The 14,555-nt window shown below is 43.5% G+C and overlaps 1 protein-coding gene across 1 annotated transcript in view; it reads right to left on the bottom strand.

The window, feature by feature from the left end:
• The window catches only part of FGD6 (FYVE, RhoGEF and PH domain containing 6), a 138,479-nt gene extending 126,341 nt beyond the window's left edge, over positions 1 to 12,138 (bottom strand). Inside the window, exon 1 of the mRNA XM_077470307.1 lies at positions 11,975 to 12,138. Coding sequence (XP_077326433.1) covers positions 11,975 to 11,984 — 10 coding nt within the window. The 5' untranslated portion in view covers positions 11,985 to 12,138. The remainder of the gene's footprint in view (positions 1 to 11,974) is intronic.
• Between the last annotated feature and the right edge of the window lie 2,417 nt (positions 12,139 to 14,555).

Below are 14,555 nucleotides of genomic sequence, written 5' to 3'. Positions count from 1 at the left end.
GCGCTGTTGCACTTTGAATGACAATTGCGTGGTCATGTAACACTGTACCCAAATGAAATTTTATCATTTTTTCCCACAAATAGAGCTTTCTTTTGGTGCGGTTTTTATTTTTTGATAAAAAAATTGAAAAAGCCAGAATTTTTGTAAAAATATTTTATTTAATGTATTTTTTTTTTAAATATTTTGTTATAAAATTTTGCAAACAGGTAATTTTTCTCCTTCATTGATGTACGCTGATGAGGCGGCACTGATGGGTGGCAGTGATGGACACTGATTGCTTACACTGATAGTGTCACCTAGCAGCGCTGCCTGATAGGCACCACTGGTGGGCATTGATAGGTGGCACTGGTGGGCAGTGGCAGGTGACAATGACAGGTGGCACTGGCAGGGGGTACCGAATGGCACAGAGGAGGCAGATGTTCCTCCTTCCTCTTCGGGACTGATGTCCCTTTAACATAAGACGGTAATCGGCTTGAAAAAAAAAAAATTATCACCGAGCTTTTGTTTACATCATGTGATCAGCTGTCATTGGCAGACAGCTGATCACGTGGTAAGGGGTCAGGACCGGCCCCTTACTAGGATTGGTAATCAGTCGAGTCTCAGCGACCCGGTGATCACAGTGCGTGCAGGAAGCGTGTGCAGGGGGGGGGGGGGGGGGGGGAGGGGGGCGTCCTATGATGGCCTCCTGGAAATTGAGGTCCGCGCTGTAGCTATCATTCGGTTATGACCCGGACCTCAAGTGATTAAATAAACACCCAAAACACCAAATGCTGCTAAAGTCTCTTGAACTGGTTTAAAAAAAAAAAAAAAAAAAAAAAAAACACACGCAGCTTAGGTGAGTTTTTAACACCAATTAACAATAAACAAGTGTGGATGAGGACTTAGTTCACACTGCAGGCGAGGCGAGGCGACTCCGACTTGCCTCGCCGCGACCTCAGCGGCAACTTGCAGATGACTTCTGTATAGAAGTCAATGCAAGTCGCCCCGAGGTCGCCCAAAAGTAGTACAGGAACCTTTTTTCTGAGTCGGATTGACTCGAGTCGCTCCTCTCAGAACGGTTCCATTGTACAGAACGGGGGCGACTTGCGAGAGCGAGGCGAAGCGAGTCGTGTCGCCTCGCATCGCCCGCTGTGTGAACCGGCTCTTAATGTTAGAAAACACAGGAGTTTTTTCTTGAACAACATATTTTCAAAATGTGATCTCCGATCACAAGCTTCTTTTGCTCAAAGATCCTTGATTTAATTACATGTTACACCCAGATTTCCATAACAAAAACACATGAACTGTCATGGTACCATCAGACAAACAAATCTGAATACCTTTGGCCACGACGCAAACAGCAATGAATCACCGTCAAAATTTCAGTGTGGTTATTGTAGGCTAGACTATTGAATTGATGTCAGAGACAAGACCTACAGCTGTGTTCATAAGTTTACATACCCTGGCAGAATCTATGATTTCTTGGCCATTTTTCAGAGAATATGAATCATGCATGGTTAGTGTGTGGCTGAAGCCATTAATTGTCAATCAACTGCGTTTACTCTTTTTAAGTCAGAATTACAACAGAAACTACCCAAATGACCCTGATCAAAAGTTTACATACCCCAGTACTAAATACCGTGTTTTGCTCCCTTTAACATCAATGACAGCTTAAAGTCTTTTGTGGTATTTGTGGATGAGGCTTTCCTCTTGGCAAAAAGCCTCCAGTTCCTGTAAATTCTTGAGCTGTATAAACTGCACTTTTGCGATCTCCCCAGAGTGGCTCAATGATATTGAGTTCAGGAGACCGAGATGGCCACTCCAGAACCTTCACTTTATTCTGCTGTAGCCAATGACAGGTCAACTTGGCCTTGTGTTTTGGATCATTGTCATGTTAGAATGTCCAAGTACGTCCCATGCACAGCTTCCTGGCTGATGAATGCAAATGTTCCTCCAGTATTTTTTGATAACATACTGCATTCAACTTGCCAACAATTTTGACCAAATTTCCTGTGCCTTTGTAGCTCACACATCCCCAAAACCTCAGCGATCCACCTCCGTAACTTTCATCGTAGGCCTTGTTGACTCCTCTCCAAATGTAGGGTTTATGGTTGTGGCCAAAAAGCTAAATTTTGGTCTCATCACTCCAAATGCTTTGTGCCAGAAGGTTTGAGGCTTGTCGCTGTGCTGTTTGGTGTATTGTAAGAGGGATACTTTGTGGCATTTGCGTAGCAATGGCTTTCTTCTGGCGACTCGACCATGCAGCCCTTTCTTCAAGCGCCTCCTTATTGTGCATCTTGAAACAGCCCCTCCTCATTTTCAGAGAGTTCTGTATTTCACCTGAAGTTATTTGTGGGTTTTTCTTTGCATTACCCAACAATTTTCCTGGCAGTTGTGGCTGAAATTTTAGTTGGTCTACCTGACAGTGGTTTGGTTTCAACAGAACCCCTTAATTTTCCACTTCTTGATAAGAGTTTGAACACTGCTGATTGGCAGTCTCAAGTCCTTGGATATCTTTTTATATCCCTTTCCTGTTTTATACAATTCAAATACCTTTTCCTCCAGATCCTTTGATAATTCTTTTGCTTTGCCCATGACTCAGAATCCAGAACCATCAATGCAGCACCGGATGAAAGATGCAAGGGTCAGTCATGAGTCCAGAAATTCATTGACCTTTTATACACACACACACACACGACAATCAAGAGGCCAAAGAGTCCAAACCTGGAAGGAAGACCAAGAGTAGATGGAAGTGACTGTGACCAATGGGAGTGCTGACAGTGCAGCGCTGGAGGGGATCGCTTCCAAAGTAAATTTGTGGTAATACGTTGTGCATACTAGCATATTATCGCTAAAAGCTCCTAGAGACATTTCACATCAGCCCCTGCCCTCAAGCAGCTTACAATCTAAAAGTCCCTATCTCGCATTCCTAAGGTAAGGGCAAATGTATTCCAGGAAGTAAATGATACATGAATCATCTGTCCTTACTCAAGATGTCTGTGAGGAAAAATGCTAGGTGGGTGTTTTTCAACAAAATAAAAGCATGGAGACATGGTGGATTGGATTAAAAATGAATTAATTAGCGTTTTCAGTTTGTGGTGCTCCGATACAGTTCAGTTCTGCTTTAAAGTATAACTAAAAGGCAAACATTTTTTGTTATAGTTCTGGATAGAGAGGAGAGGGATTAGGACACGTCAGTTTTTATTGCTGTCTGTGCCCCCGTTAAGGAGATGCTCTCTCTCTATTTGTCCTGTTTACCATTAATATTGAAAGTGAAATTAAAGAAAATCACAAATTTTGGGTTGTCCCCAGAAAAGTAATAGAGGGGAAATCTTCCAATGAGGACACTAGTTCTGGTGATCTGGGGGTCCACAAGGAATTTCCTTAATTTGCAGGGATCTCCTCTCACTTCCTGTTTGGCTATGGAACAGGAAGTGAAGGGAAATCTCCGCAATGGGACACAGATAGCGAAAGAAAATCTGACAGGAGTATATAACCCTATAGTTCTACTTTAAGGTCTGGAAAATGATCCCTGGTATATCAGTTAAAAGAGGGAAACCTGCATCATTTCAGTTTGTAAAAAACAAGGTTCAGGGCTGGTTCACACTTGTGCGATGGCAGACATTGCATGTAATGCACAGTGCATGGCTGTTCACATTACATGCGATGTCAGCTTTACAGATAGTATGGCTGATATCGCACCGCATTCAGTGCAAACACGCACAGGACCCTTTTTTCAGTTCAGACCAGAATCGGATCACATGTGTGTTCACACATATGCGATCTGATTCATGTCCGGACTGTCAGTTCGCAGTGCGATATGCAAGCTGAAATGGGGGTGTCTTTAACATATAATGAGACCCCCCAGCAGTTCGCATATGGCAGTGTAGACTGCTGTGTGTGCCAGGTGCAATGCAGGAACCCGCAGTTGATTCGCAGGGTTCTCGCATCGCACAAGTGTGAACTGGCCCTAAGTCAACTTTACATCACCCACACAGATGCAGATCTTCTAGTCATTTCTTTACACACCATCAGTCTCAAAGAAAAAATAAAAATAAAAATCACCTACACCTGCATTTTTTGTGTGATTTTTGTCTAATTTGAAAACAACCCGTATTCTTAACAGACCAGCCTTTTTAATGATGGTAGACGATTGTGCAATAATTCATTAACCACTTGCCAACCGCTGCACACCGATATACGTCGGCACAATGGCAGCGGTGGGCAAATGGGTGTACCTGTAAGTATCCTTTAATTGCGGGGGTTATCGGACGCGCCGCATACAGCGTGACGATGCCCGCAGGACCGGCAGACTCAATGTCTGCTGGTCTCCCAGCGATCGTGTCATGGAGCCACAGAATGGGAAAGTGCCTATGTAAGCAAGGCATTTCCCCGTTCTGCCTTGTGACAGGACAGTAATCAGTGCATTTTTATAGTACTGATCGCTGTTTAAATGACAATTGTCAAGTGTCCCATGTAACCACCATAATGTCGCAGTCACGATAAAAAAGTTAAAAAAAATAAATAAAAATAATCGCAGATCGCCGCCATTACTACTAAAAATGCCATAAAACTATCCCCTATTTTGTAGACACTAACTCTTGCGCAAACCAATCAATATACGCTTATTGCAAAAAAAAATTACCAAAAATATGTAAAAGAAAACATATTGGCCTAAACTGAGGAAAATAATTGTTTTTATATATATATATTTTTTGGGGGGTATTTACTATAACAAAAAGTAAAAAAGTGTTTTTTTTTCAAAATTGTTGCTTTTTTTGTTTATAGCGCAAAAAATAAAAAGCGCAGAGGTGATCGAATACCACCTAAAGAACGCTCTATTTGTGGGAAAAAAGGAACGTTAATTTTGTTTGGGTACAATGACGCACAACCACGCAATTGTCAGTTAAAGCGGCGCAGTGCCGAAATCGCAAAAAGTGCTCTGGTCAGGAAGGGGGTAAAATCTCCTGGGGCTGAAGCGGTGAAAAAACAATTAAGTACAAAGCAAACATACGAGGACACCAAAGACTGAACCTTTTTACTTGTTCCATACATAACCCATATACATTGCTTTAGAAAAATGCGGTGCGAGAAACGCGGTGATCCATGCGAGTTACTCGCACCGCTTGAAAATTGCACTGCCCTTGGGATCTGCTGCGGGTGTCAATACAAAGTTAATGACACCCCAAACGCAGGTCGCAAACACAGTGCGTTTGCCTGCACTGGATCACATCGTACAAAAGGACCATGCAATCTGGTTGCGATGCAGCTCACAAAAAGCTGCATGCACTTCTTTGGTGAGATGCGCGTTGAGCCCATTCAAAGTGAATGGGCTCAAATTTCACCACGCTAAATCGCATGTAAATTGCACATGAATGCAGTGCGGTTCATAGTGTGAACAGAGCCCGAATGACAGCAATATTGGAGCCTACATTTCCCAGCATCAGAATTTGGTAGATCAGCCATCTGTTACACTGATGTAAAGTCAGGGCATGCTTCCACGATGTTTTGCACAAACATGTGGAAATGACTTGTAAGTAGAAAACTACAGCCTGGAATATGGAAAATAAACATCCTGTTGCTGAAGCAGAAGTTTGGCTACAAAGGGAAACACTTCACCTTCTCAAAATATGACCCCTTCATCCAGAACAGTAATCATTTCCTTCCTTTAGACGACACAACGAATGCTCATCTTCACAATCATGTATCACTAAAGAATCTGTACTGCAGAAATGTTAGCACACTGAGTGTAGGTTCACACTGACAGCGGGAATGAAATTGTGCAAGTTCAGCTGAATTCACACAATTTAATTCCCGCATGTCAGTCTCGACTTTGTGGGGCAATTTAGGAGGCATCTGTGCGGGTTTCTGCACAGATGTCTATGGAAATCGCACCCTGAAGTTGCAAAAAGTAGTACAGAAACTACTTTTGGGAATTGGTGCGCTGTCGCACCGATTCAGAAGGTGCCATTGCTGGCAATTGCCCCCGATTTGGCATGTCAAATCGCTCCAACATGAACCAGGGCTGAAGGTGACTTTTGTACATTAGTATTAGAGCTGGGCGATTTTCTCTCAAAAAAAAAAAAAAAAACTATTTCTTGTCTTGATGGATACCACGTCGGTCCTGAGGAGCTGTGGACAGGAAAGTTTAGGCGAGGCCGCGGCTTCGGCCTAGTCCGCGGCATCCGGCCTAGCGGACTAGGCCGAAGCCAAGGCCTCACCTAAAAACTCCTGCCCGCAGCACCTCAGGACCAGCGCGGTGTCAGCACTAGTCCCGGTGAAAAAAAAATTGATTTGCTGAAATTTTGAATCGATTTGGCCTCTCAACTAGGTTCAAGATTTAAATCGATTTTTTTCCCCAGCCCCAATTAGTATATATTCATCCAGTCCCACTCTTGGCCATTCAATGAGCCTGCTATCTGCATACCATATGTAATAAGCTTGAAGGCCTTTTCCACAATTTTTTTTTTTGTTTTTTTACACACACACACACACACACACACACACACACACACACACACACTAGTTCAGGTCTTTCCTGAACCCTCTCCAGCTTGGCACTGGCATGCAGAATATGGCACCCATATGCACAAGCCAGTTTGTACAAACATAGTAAGGCCAATTTAGACAGGAGCCAATTAACCTACCAGTATGTAGAGTACCTGGAGAACACCAACCTGAACACATGTAAACTCCATGCAGATATTGTCCTGTCCCATTACTGCAAAGCAGAAGCACTAACCACTAAGCCACTGTGCCACCACATTAGCTATAGCTGGCCTTATACACCGCAGTACAGTTAACAGTGTGGGGACAGGCTTCCTCAACACCAAGGGCAAAGATGCAGAACTGTATCCCCCTCTCTTGCTGCTAACACCTGATGTAAATGGGCATACCACCATATTATTAATACTATACAGAATTTAAAATAGTGCAGACAGTTTACACGGCGCATTACAACTTGATGGTAAACAGTACAACTACAATACACTTTAAAACAGTAGGAATCGGAGAGCCCTGCTCATTAGAGATTGCGATCTAAGGAGGGAGGGTGAATAGATACGAGAGGTAATAACTGTGTGGGGGGTGCTGATAGAGAAAATAAATGTACAATTGTTAGGTGGGGGCTAGATAGGCTTCTCTGAAGAGATTTGTTTTCAGGAATTGTCTAAAAGTGGACAAAGTAGGAGATAGTCGGACAGATTGGGGTAGATTATTTCAGAGGATGGGAGAGGCCTGTCCTGGAGGCAAGCATGGGATGAGATGACAAGGGAGCTAAAGAGCAGGAGGTCCTGGGAGGAACGAAGAGAACGATTTGGTTTGTATTTTAAGGCCAGGTTAGTGATGAAGCTGGGGGCCAAGTTATGCATGGCTTTGTAAGTTATTTTTAGTATCTTAAATTTTAATTTTGTTGGTTGAGTGGAAGCCCATGGAGGGATTGGCAAAAAGAGGTAGCAGATGCCGAGTGGTTTGTAAGGTGGATGAGCCTGGCAGCAGCGTTCACAATGGTCTGAAGGGGGGAAAGCCTATTTAAAGGTAAGCCAATGAGGGGGGAGTTGCAGTAATCAAGACGAATACCAGGGATTTGACTAGAAGCTTTGTAGTGTGAGGTTAGGAAGGGGCGTATCTTGGAGATGTTGTGGAGGTTGAGGCGGCAAGCTTTGGACAGCGACTGGATGTGGGGCTAAAAGGATAGTTGAGAGTCCAGGATTACACCTAGGACCTTGGCATGGGGGGGGGGGGGGGACAGATTGATGGTTGAGCTGTTGATTTTGACAGAGAAATTAGGAGAAGAGGAATGTGGGGGAGGAAATGTCATGAGCTCAGTTTTGGATAGTTTGCGGAAGTCATGTGACAGGCTGATATGTCTGTTAGTAAGTTGGTGATGCGTGAGGAGACTGAGCTGAGGGTTGGAGAGATAGATTTGGGTGTCATCAGCATAGAGATGATATTGAAAGCCATGGGAGGCAATCAACTGACCCAGGAAGGAAGTGTAGAGTGAGAAAAGGAGGAGAGGTCCAAGAACAGAATCTTGGGGGACCCCAACGGACAAAGGAAGAGGAAAGAAGATAGCAGAGTTGTAAGTGGCACTTAAGGTGCGTTGGGATAGGTAGGATGAGAACCAGTGAAGAGTACAGTCACAGACACCAAGGGAGTGAGGTTTTTTGAGGAGGCAGGGGGTGGTCCACTGTGTCAAAGGCAGCAATAAGGTCCAGGAGGAGTAGAACAGCATAGTGTTTGTTGGTTTTAACCATTAGTAGGTTGTTTGTGAGTCTAAAGCCCAGTAAACACGAGAGGACTTATGTCCGACAGACATCCGAAGGAGTTCTGCCGGAGTTCCGACAGAGTTCTGACTGACTTTTCGACTGAGCGGACTTGGCCACACACAATCACACCAAACTCCGACGGATTCGAACGGGATGACGTACGACTGGACTCGAATAAGGAAGTTCATAGCCAGTAGCCAATAGCTGTCCTAGCGTCGGTTTTAGTCCGTCGGAATATCATACACACGAGCGAATTTTTCGGAGGAACTGGGTCTGGCGGAGTTCCGTCTGAAAAATTTGAAGCATGTTCCATTTTCTAAAGTCCGTCAGACTTTTGCGAATCAAAAGTCCGTTGCAGCCCACACACGATCGAATAGTCTGACAGAATCATTCCGTCGGACTTTGGATGTTGAAAAGTCCGCTCGTGTGTACGGGGCTTAAGAAGAGCAGTTTCTGATGGGGGCGAAATCGAGACTGAAGGGGATCAAGAAGTTTGTTCTTAGTCAGATGCTCACTCAGTTGGTTGTAGACCAGTCGTGCAAGGAGTTTGAAGGAGTAGGGGAGTAAGGAGATGGGGCGAAAGTTGTGAAGTTTGGTGGGGTCCAGTGAGGACTTTTTAAGGATAGGGATGACTAGCACATCTTTTAGAGAGTTGGGAAAGATGTTAGAAGAAAGGGAGAGATTGAAGATGTGAGTTAGAGAGTGTAGAATAGAGTCAGAGGGTGATCGTAGCATTTGCAAGGGAGCAGGATCCAGGGGGCAGGTGGTTGGATGGGTGTTAGAAAATACTTCAGCAACCTCGTTAATACTAGCAGGGTTGAACGAGGGAAGTAACGATTGTGCCTGTGGACATGGGGTGTTGAGTGGAGGAGGTTTCTGCACGTTGGAGAGCTCCACCTGATTTGTGTCAATCTTATTTTTTTAAGTGATTGGTGATCTCCTGGGCAGTGACTGAGTTAATGGGTGGAGACAGTGGAGGACAGAGTAGAGAGTTAAAGGTAGAAAAGAGTTGAGGGGGACCACATGAGAATGGGTTAATGAGAGTGACAAAATAGATCTGCTTGGCAGTGAGGACAGGAATAGTATTTTAGGAGGGCATATTTATATTGGTTGAAGTCTTCCTGGGACTTAGTGTTACACCACAGGCACTCTAGAGGCTACGTTTTCTGAGACTTCTGGTGTGGTCTGTTTGTCAGGGTTGTAGTGGTCGGGGCCTGATTCTGCGTGCAGTGAGGGGGGCGAGTTTGTCTAGGGAGGATGGCAGTGAGCTGTTATAGATGAAAGTGGCTAGGTTGGGGCAGGACAGGGGTGAGATTTTGTCATAAAGATAATCGGCAGCAGAGTAGAGAAGGATTGAGGTGGTGAAGGTTTGTAGGGGTAACTTTTAGGCGATTTGAGAGAAAGGAGGTGGAAGACAAGGAAAGAGCAAAACTGGTGATGATCAAAGAGTGCTCTACATGCTCTAGTGTGCATGCTCCCCTTCCTCCATGCTGGGTGCCCATAGGTGTCATGGAGTGTGAACTGCGCATGCATGGCCATTTTTTTGCTTTGTGATCAGTACTAGTAGTACACATTCTATCCTGCAGTACAGACTAGGTGATCAGCGGTAGTAGATCGCATTCTATTATCCTGCAGTCCAGACTGGGTGATCATTGGTAGTAAATCGCATTCTATCCTGCAGTCCAAACTAATGAATCAGTAGTAGTACACTTTATATCCTATATTTATATAACAATCAGTAAAAGTAGATCACATTATATGCTGTAGTCCAGTGATCAGTAGTCATAGATGACACATTATATACTGTAGTCCGGTGATCAGTAGTAGTAGTAGTAGATCACACATTATATACTGTAGTCCAGTGATCAGTAGTAGTAGATCACATTATATACTGTAGTCCAGTGATCAGTAGTAGTAGATCACATTATATACTGTAGTCCAGTGATCAGTAGTAGTAGTAGATCACACATATACTGTAGTCCAGTGATCAGTAGTAGTAGATCACATTATATACTGTAGTCCAGTGATCAGTAGTAGATCACACATATACTGTAGTCCAGTGATCAGTAGTAGTAGATCACACATTATATACTGTAGTCCAGACTTAGTGATCAGTAGTAGATCACATTATACCCTGAGGTCAGAATATATGTAATCAGTGTTAGTAGTGTAGTCCAGTGATCAGTAGTAGTAGATCACATGATTATATACTGTAGTACTGTGATCAGTAGTAGTAGATCGCATTGTATACTGTAGCCCTGTGATCAGTAGTAGTATATCATATTGTATACTGTAGTCCAGTGATCAGTAGTAGTAGTAGTAGTAGATCACATGATTATATACTGTAGTACTGTGATCAGTAATAGTAAATCACATTGTATACTGTAGTCCTGTGATCAGTAGTAGTAGATCACATTGTAAACCGTAGTCCTGTGATCAGTAGTAGTAGATCGCATTGTAAACCGTAGTCCTGTGATCAGTAGTAGTAGATCGCATTGTAAACCGTAGTCCTGTGATCAGTAGTAGTAGATCGCATTGTATACTGTAGCCCTGTGATCAGTAGTAGTATATCATATTGTATACTGTAGTCCAGTGATCAGTAGTAGATCACATTATATACTGTAGTCCAGTGATCAGTAGTAGTAGTAGATCACATTATATACTGTAGTCCAGTGATCAGTAGTAGTAGTAGATCACATTATATACTGTAGTCCAGTGATCAGTAGTAGTAGTAGATCACATTATATACTGTAGTCCAGTGATCAGTAGTAGTAGATCACATTACATGCTATAGTCCAGTGATCAGTAGTAGTAGATCACACTGTGGTGTAGTGGTTATCACTCTCACCTAGGAGTACGAAGGGTCGCTGGTTCAAATCCCAACCACGACACTACCTACCTAGAGTTTGCATGTTCTCCCTGTGCCTGCGTGGGTTTCCTCTGGGTACTCCGGTTTCCTCCCACAATCCAAAGACTTGCAGGTAGGTTAATTGGCTTCTGTCCAAAATTGGCCCTAGTATATGAATGGGGACCTTGGATTGTGGGCTCCTTGAGGGTGGGGACTGATGTGAGTGTGCAATGTACAGGGATAGGGACAATTGTAGACACTCACTCAGGATGGACTAGATGTATGCTATAGTCCAGTGATCAGTAGCAGTAGATCACACTGTATACTATAGTCCAGTAATCAGTAGTAGTAGATCACACATTATATACTGTAGTCCAGTGATCAGTAGTAGATCACATTATATGCTATAGTCCAGTGATCAGTAGTAGTAGATCACACATTATATACTATAACCCAGTGATCAGTAGTACTAGATGACACATTATATACTGTAGTCCAGTGATCAGTAGTAGTAGATCACACTGTATACTATAGTCCAGTAATCAGTAGTAGTAGATCACACATTATATACTATAATCCAGTGATCAGTAGTACTAGATGACACATTATATACTGTAGTCCAGTGATGAGTAGTAGTAGATCACATTATACCCTGAGGTCAGACTATATGAAATGAGTGTTAGTAGTGTAGATTGTATTTCCCGTGCAGAGTACACAGTGGAGAAGTTAGAAGGTAGAAGCAGTGTGTCTCCAGCACAGCAGACTGCCGCCCCCCTTTCTTCCCATAGCGCTGCCCAGGAAGCCTCTCGCACATCCTTAGTCCAGACTGATGAGCAGAGAGTGGAAAATCCCCATCCCGGATCCCGCACACAGCACTCACCAGAACTCATGTTCCTTCTTCCATCAAAGTTGCCGTTTAATCCATTGTAGTGATCCGGGCTGTATACACGAGAGGAGCGGGCAGGATGAGTCCCAGCACTGTCCGTACAAGAAGCTGCCTGCCGGAGTCTCAAGACACTTCCCACTATGGGAAACGGGGAGGAATGGGGGCGTGCCCGAGGAGTGACGACACTGACGGCACATGCTAGCTATCTGTATCTGGGTGTTCTGCTGTTAGTAAAGTTTTATGACTGCACACAGAATCCCGAATTCATCACACACAGAGAATCACACACAGAGAATCACACAGAATCCCGACCGAATTCATCACACACAGAATCCCGAATTCATCACACAGAATCCCGAATTCATCACACACAGAATCCCAAATTCATCACACACAGGATCCCGAATTCATCACACACAGAGAATCCCGAATTCATCACACAGAATCCCGAATTCATCACACACAGAATCCCGAATTCATCACACACAGAGAATCCCGAATTCATCACACAGAATCCCGAATTCATCACACACAGAATCCCGAATTCATCACACACAGAATCCCGAATTCATCACACAGAATCCCGAATTCATCACACACAGAATCCCGAATTCATCACACAGAATCCCGAATTCATCACACAGAATCCCGAATTCATCACACACAGAATCCCGAATTCATCACAAAGAATCCTGAATTCATCACACAGAATCCCGACCGAATTCATCACACACAGAATCCCGAATTCATCACACAGAATCCCGAATTCATCACACACAGAATCCCGAATTCATCACACACAGGATCCCGAATTCATCACACACAGAATCCCGAATTCATCACACAGAATCCCGAATTCATCACACAAAGAATCCTGAATTCATCACACAGAATCCCGAATTCATCACACACAGAATCCCGAATTCATCACACAGAATCCCGAATTCATCACACACAGAATCCCGAATTCATCACACAGAATCCCGAATTCATCACACACAGAATCCTGAATTCATCACACAGAATCCCGAATTCATCACACACAGAATCCCGAATTCATCACACAGGATCCCGAATTCATCACACACAGAATCCCGAATTCATCACACAGAATCCCAAATTCATCACACACAGAATCCCGAATTCATCACACAGAATCCCGAATTCATCACACACAGAATCCTGAATTCATCACACAGAATCCCGAATTCATCACACACAGAATCCCAAATTCATCACACACAGGATCCCGAATTCATCACACACAGAATCCCGAATTCATCACACAGAATCCCGAATTCATCACACAAAGAATCCTGAATTCATCACACAGAATCCCGAATTCATCACACACAGAATCCCAAATTCATCACACACAGAATCCCAAATTCATCACACACAGAATCCCAAATTCATCACACACAGAATCCCAAATTCATCACACACAGGATCCCGAATTCATCACACAGGATCCCGAATTCATCACACACAGAATCCCGAATTCATCACACAGAATCCCAAATTCATCACACACAGAATCCCAAATTCATCACACACAGAATCCCAAATTCATCACACAGAATCCCAAATTCATCACACACAGGATCCCGAATTCATCACACAGAATCCCAAATTCATCACACAGGATCCCGAATTCATCACACACAGAATCCCGAATTCATCACACAGAATCCCAAATTCATCACACACAGAATCCCGAATTCATCACACACAGAATCCCGAATTCATCACACCGAATCCCGAATTCATCACACAGAATCCCAAATTCATCACACACAGAATCCCAAATTCATCACACACAGAATCCTGAATTCATCACACAGAATCCCGAATCCCGAATTCATCACACACAGAATCCCGAATTCATCACACAGAATCCTGAATTCATCACACAGAATCCAGAATCCTGAAATCATCACACAGAATCCCAAATTCATCACACACAGAATCCCAAATTCATCACACACAGAATCCCAAATTCATCACACACAGAATCCCAAATTCATCACACACAGAATCCTGAATTCATCACACAGAATCCTGAATTCATCACACAGAATCCCGAATTCATCACACACAGAATCCCGAATTCATCACACAGAATCCTGAATTCATCACACAGAATCCAGAATCCTGAAATCATCACACAGAATCCCGAATCCCGAATTCATCACACACAGAATCCCGAATTCATTACACAGAATCCTGAATTCATCACACACAGAATCCCGAATTCATCACACACAGAATCCCGAATTCATCACACAGAATCCCGAATTCATCACACACAGAATCCCGAATTCATCACAAAGAATCCTGAATTCATCACACAGAATCCCGACCGAATTCATCACACACAGAATCCCGAATTCATCACACAGAATCCCGAATTCATCACACACAGAATCCCAAATTCATCACACACAGGATCCCGAATTCATCACACACAGAGAATCCCGAATTCATCACACAGAATCCCGAATTCATCACACACAGAATCCCGAATTCATCACACACAGAGAATCCCGAATTCATCACACAGAATCCCGAATTC

Source organism: Lithobates pipiens, unplaced genomic scaffold (genome assembly GCF_037356315.1).
Source record: "Lithobates pipiens isolate NorthernLeopardFrog02 unplaced genomic scaffold, aLitPip1_a1.2 Scaffold_8, whole genome shotgun sequence".
Taxonomy (NCBI): Eukaryota; Metazoa; Chordata; class Amphibia; order Anura; family Ranidae; genus Lithobates; species Lithobates pipiens.
Note: the sequence above shows the minus strand (reverse complement) of the source record. Positions and strands in the feature narration are given on the sequence as shown.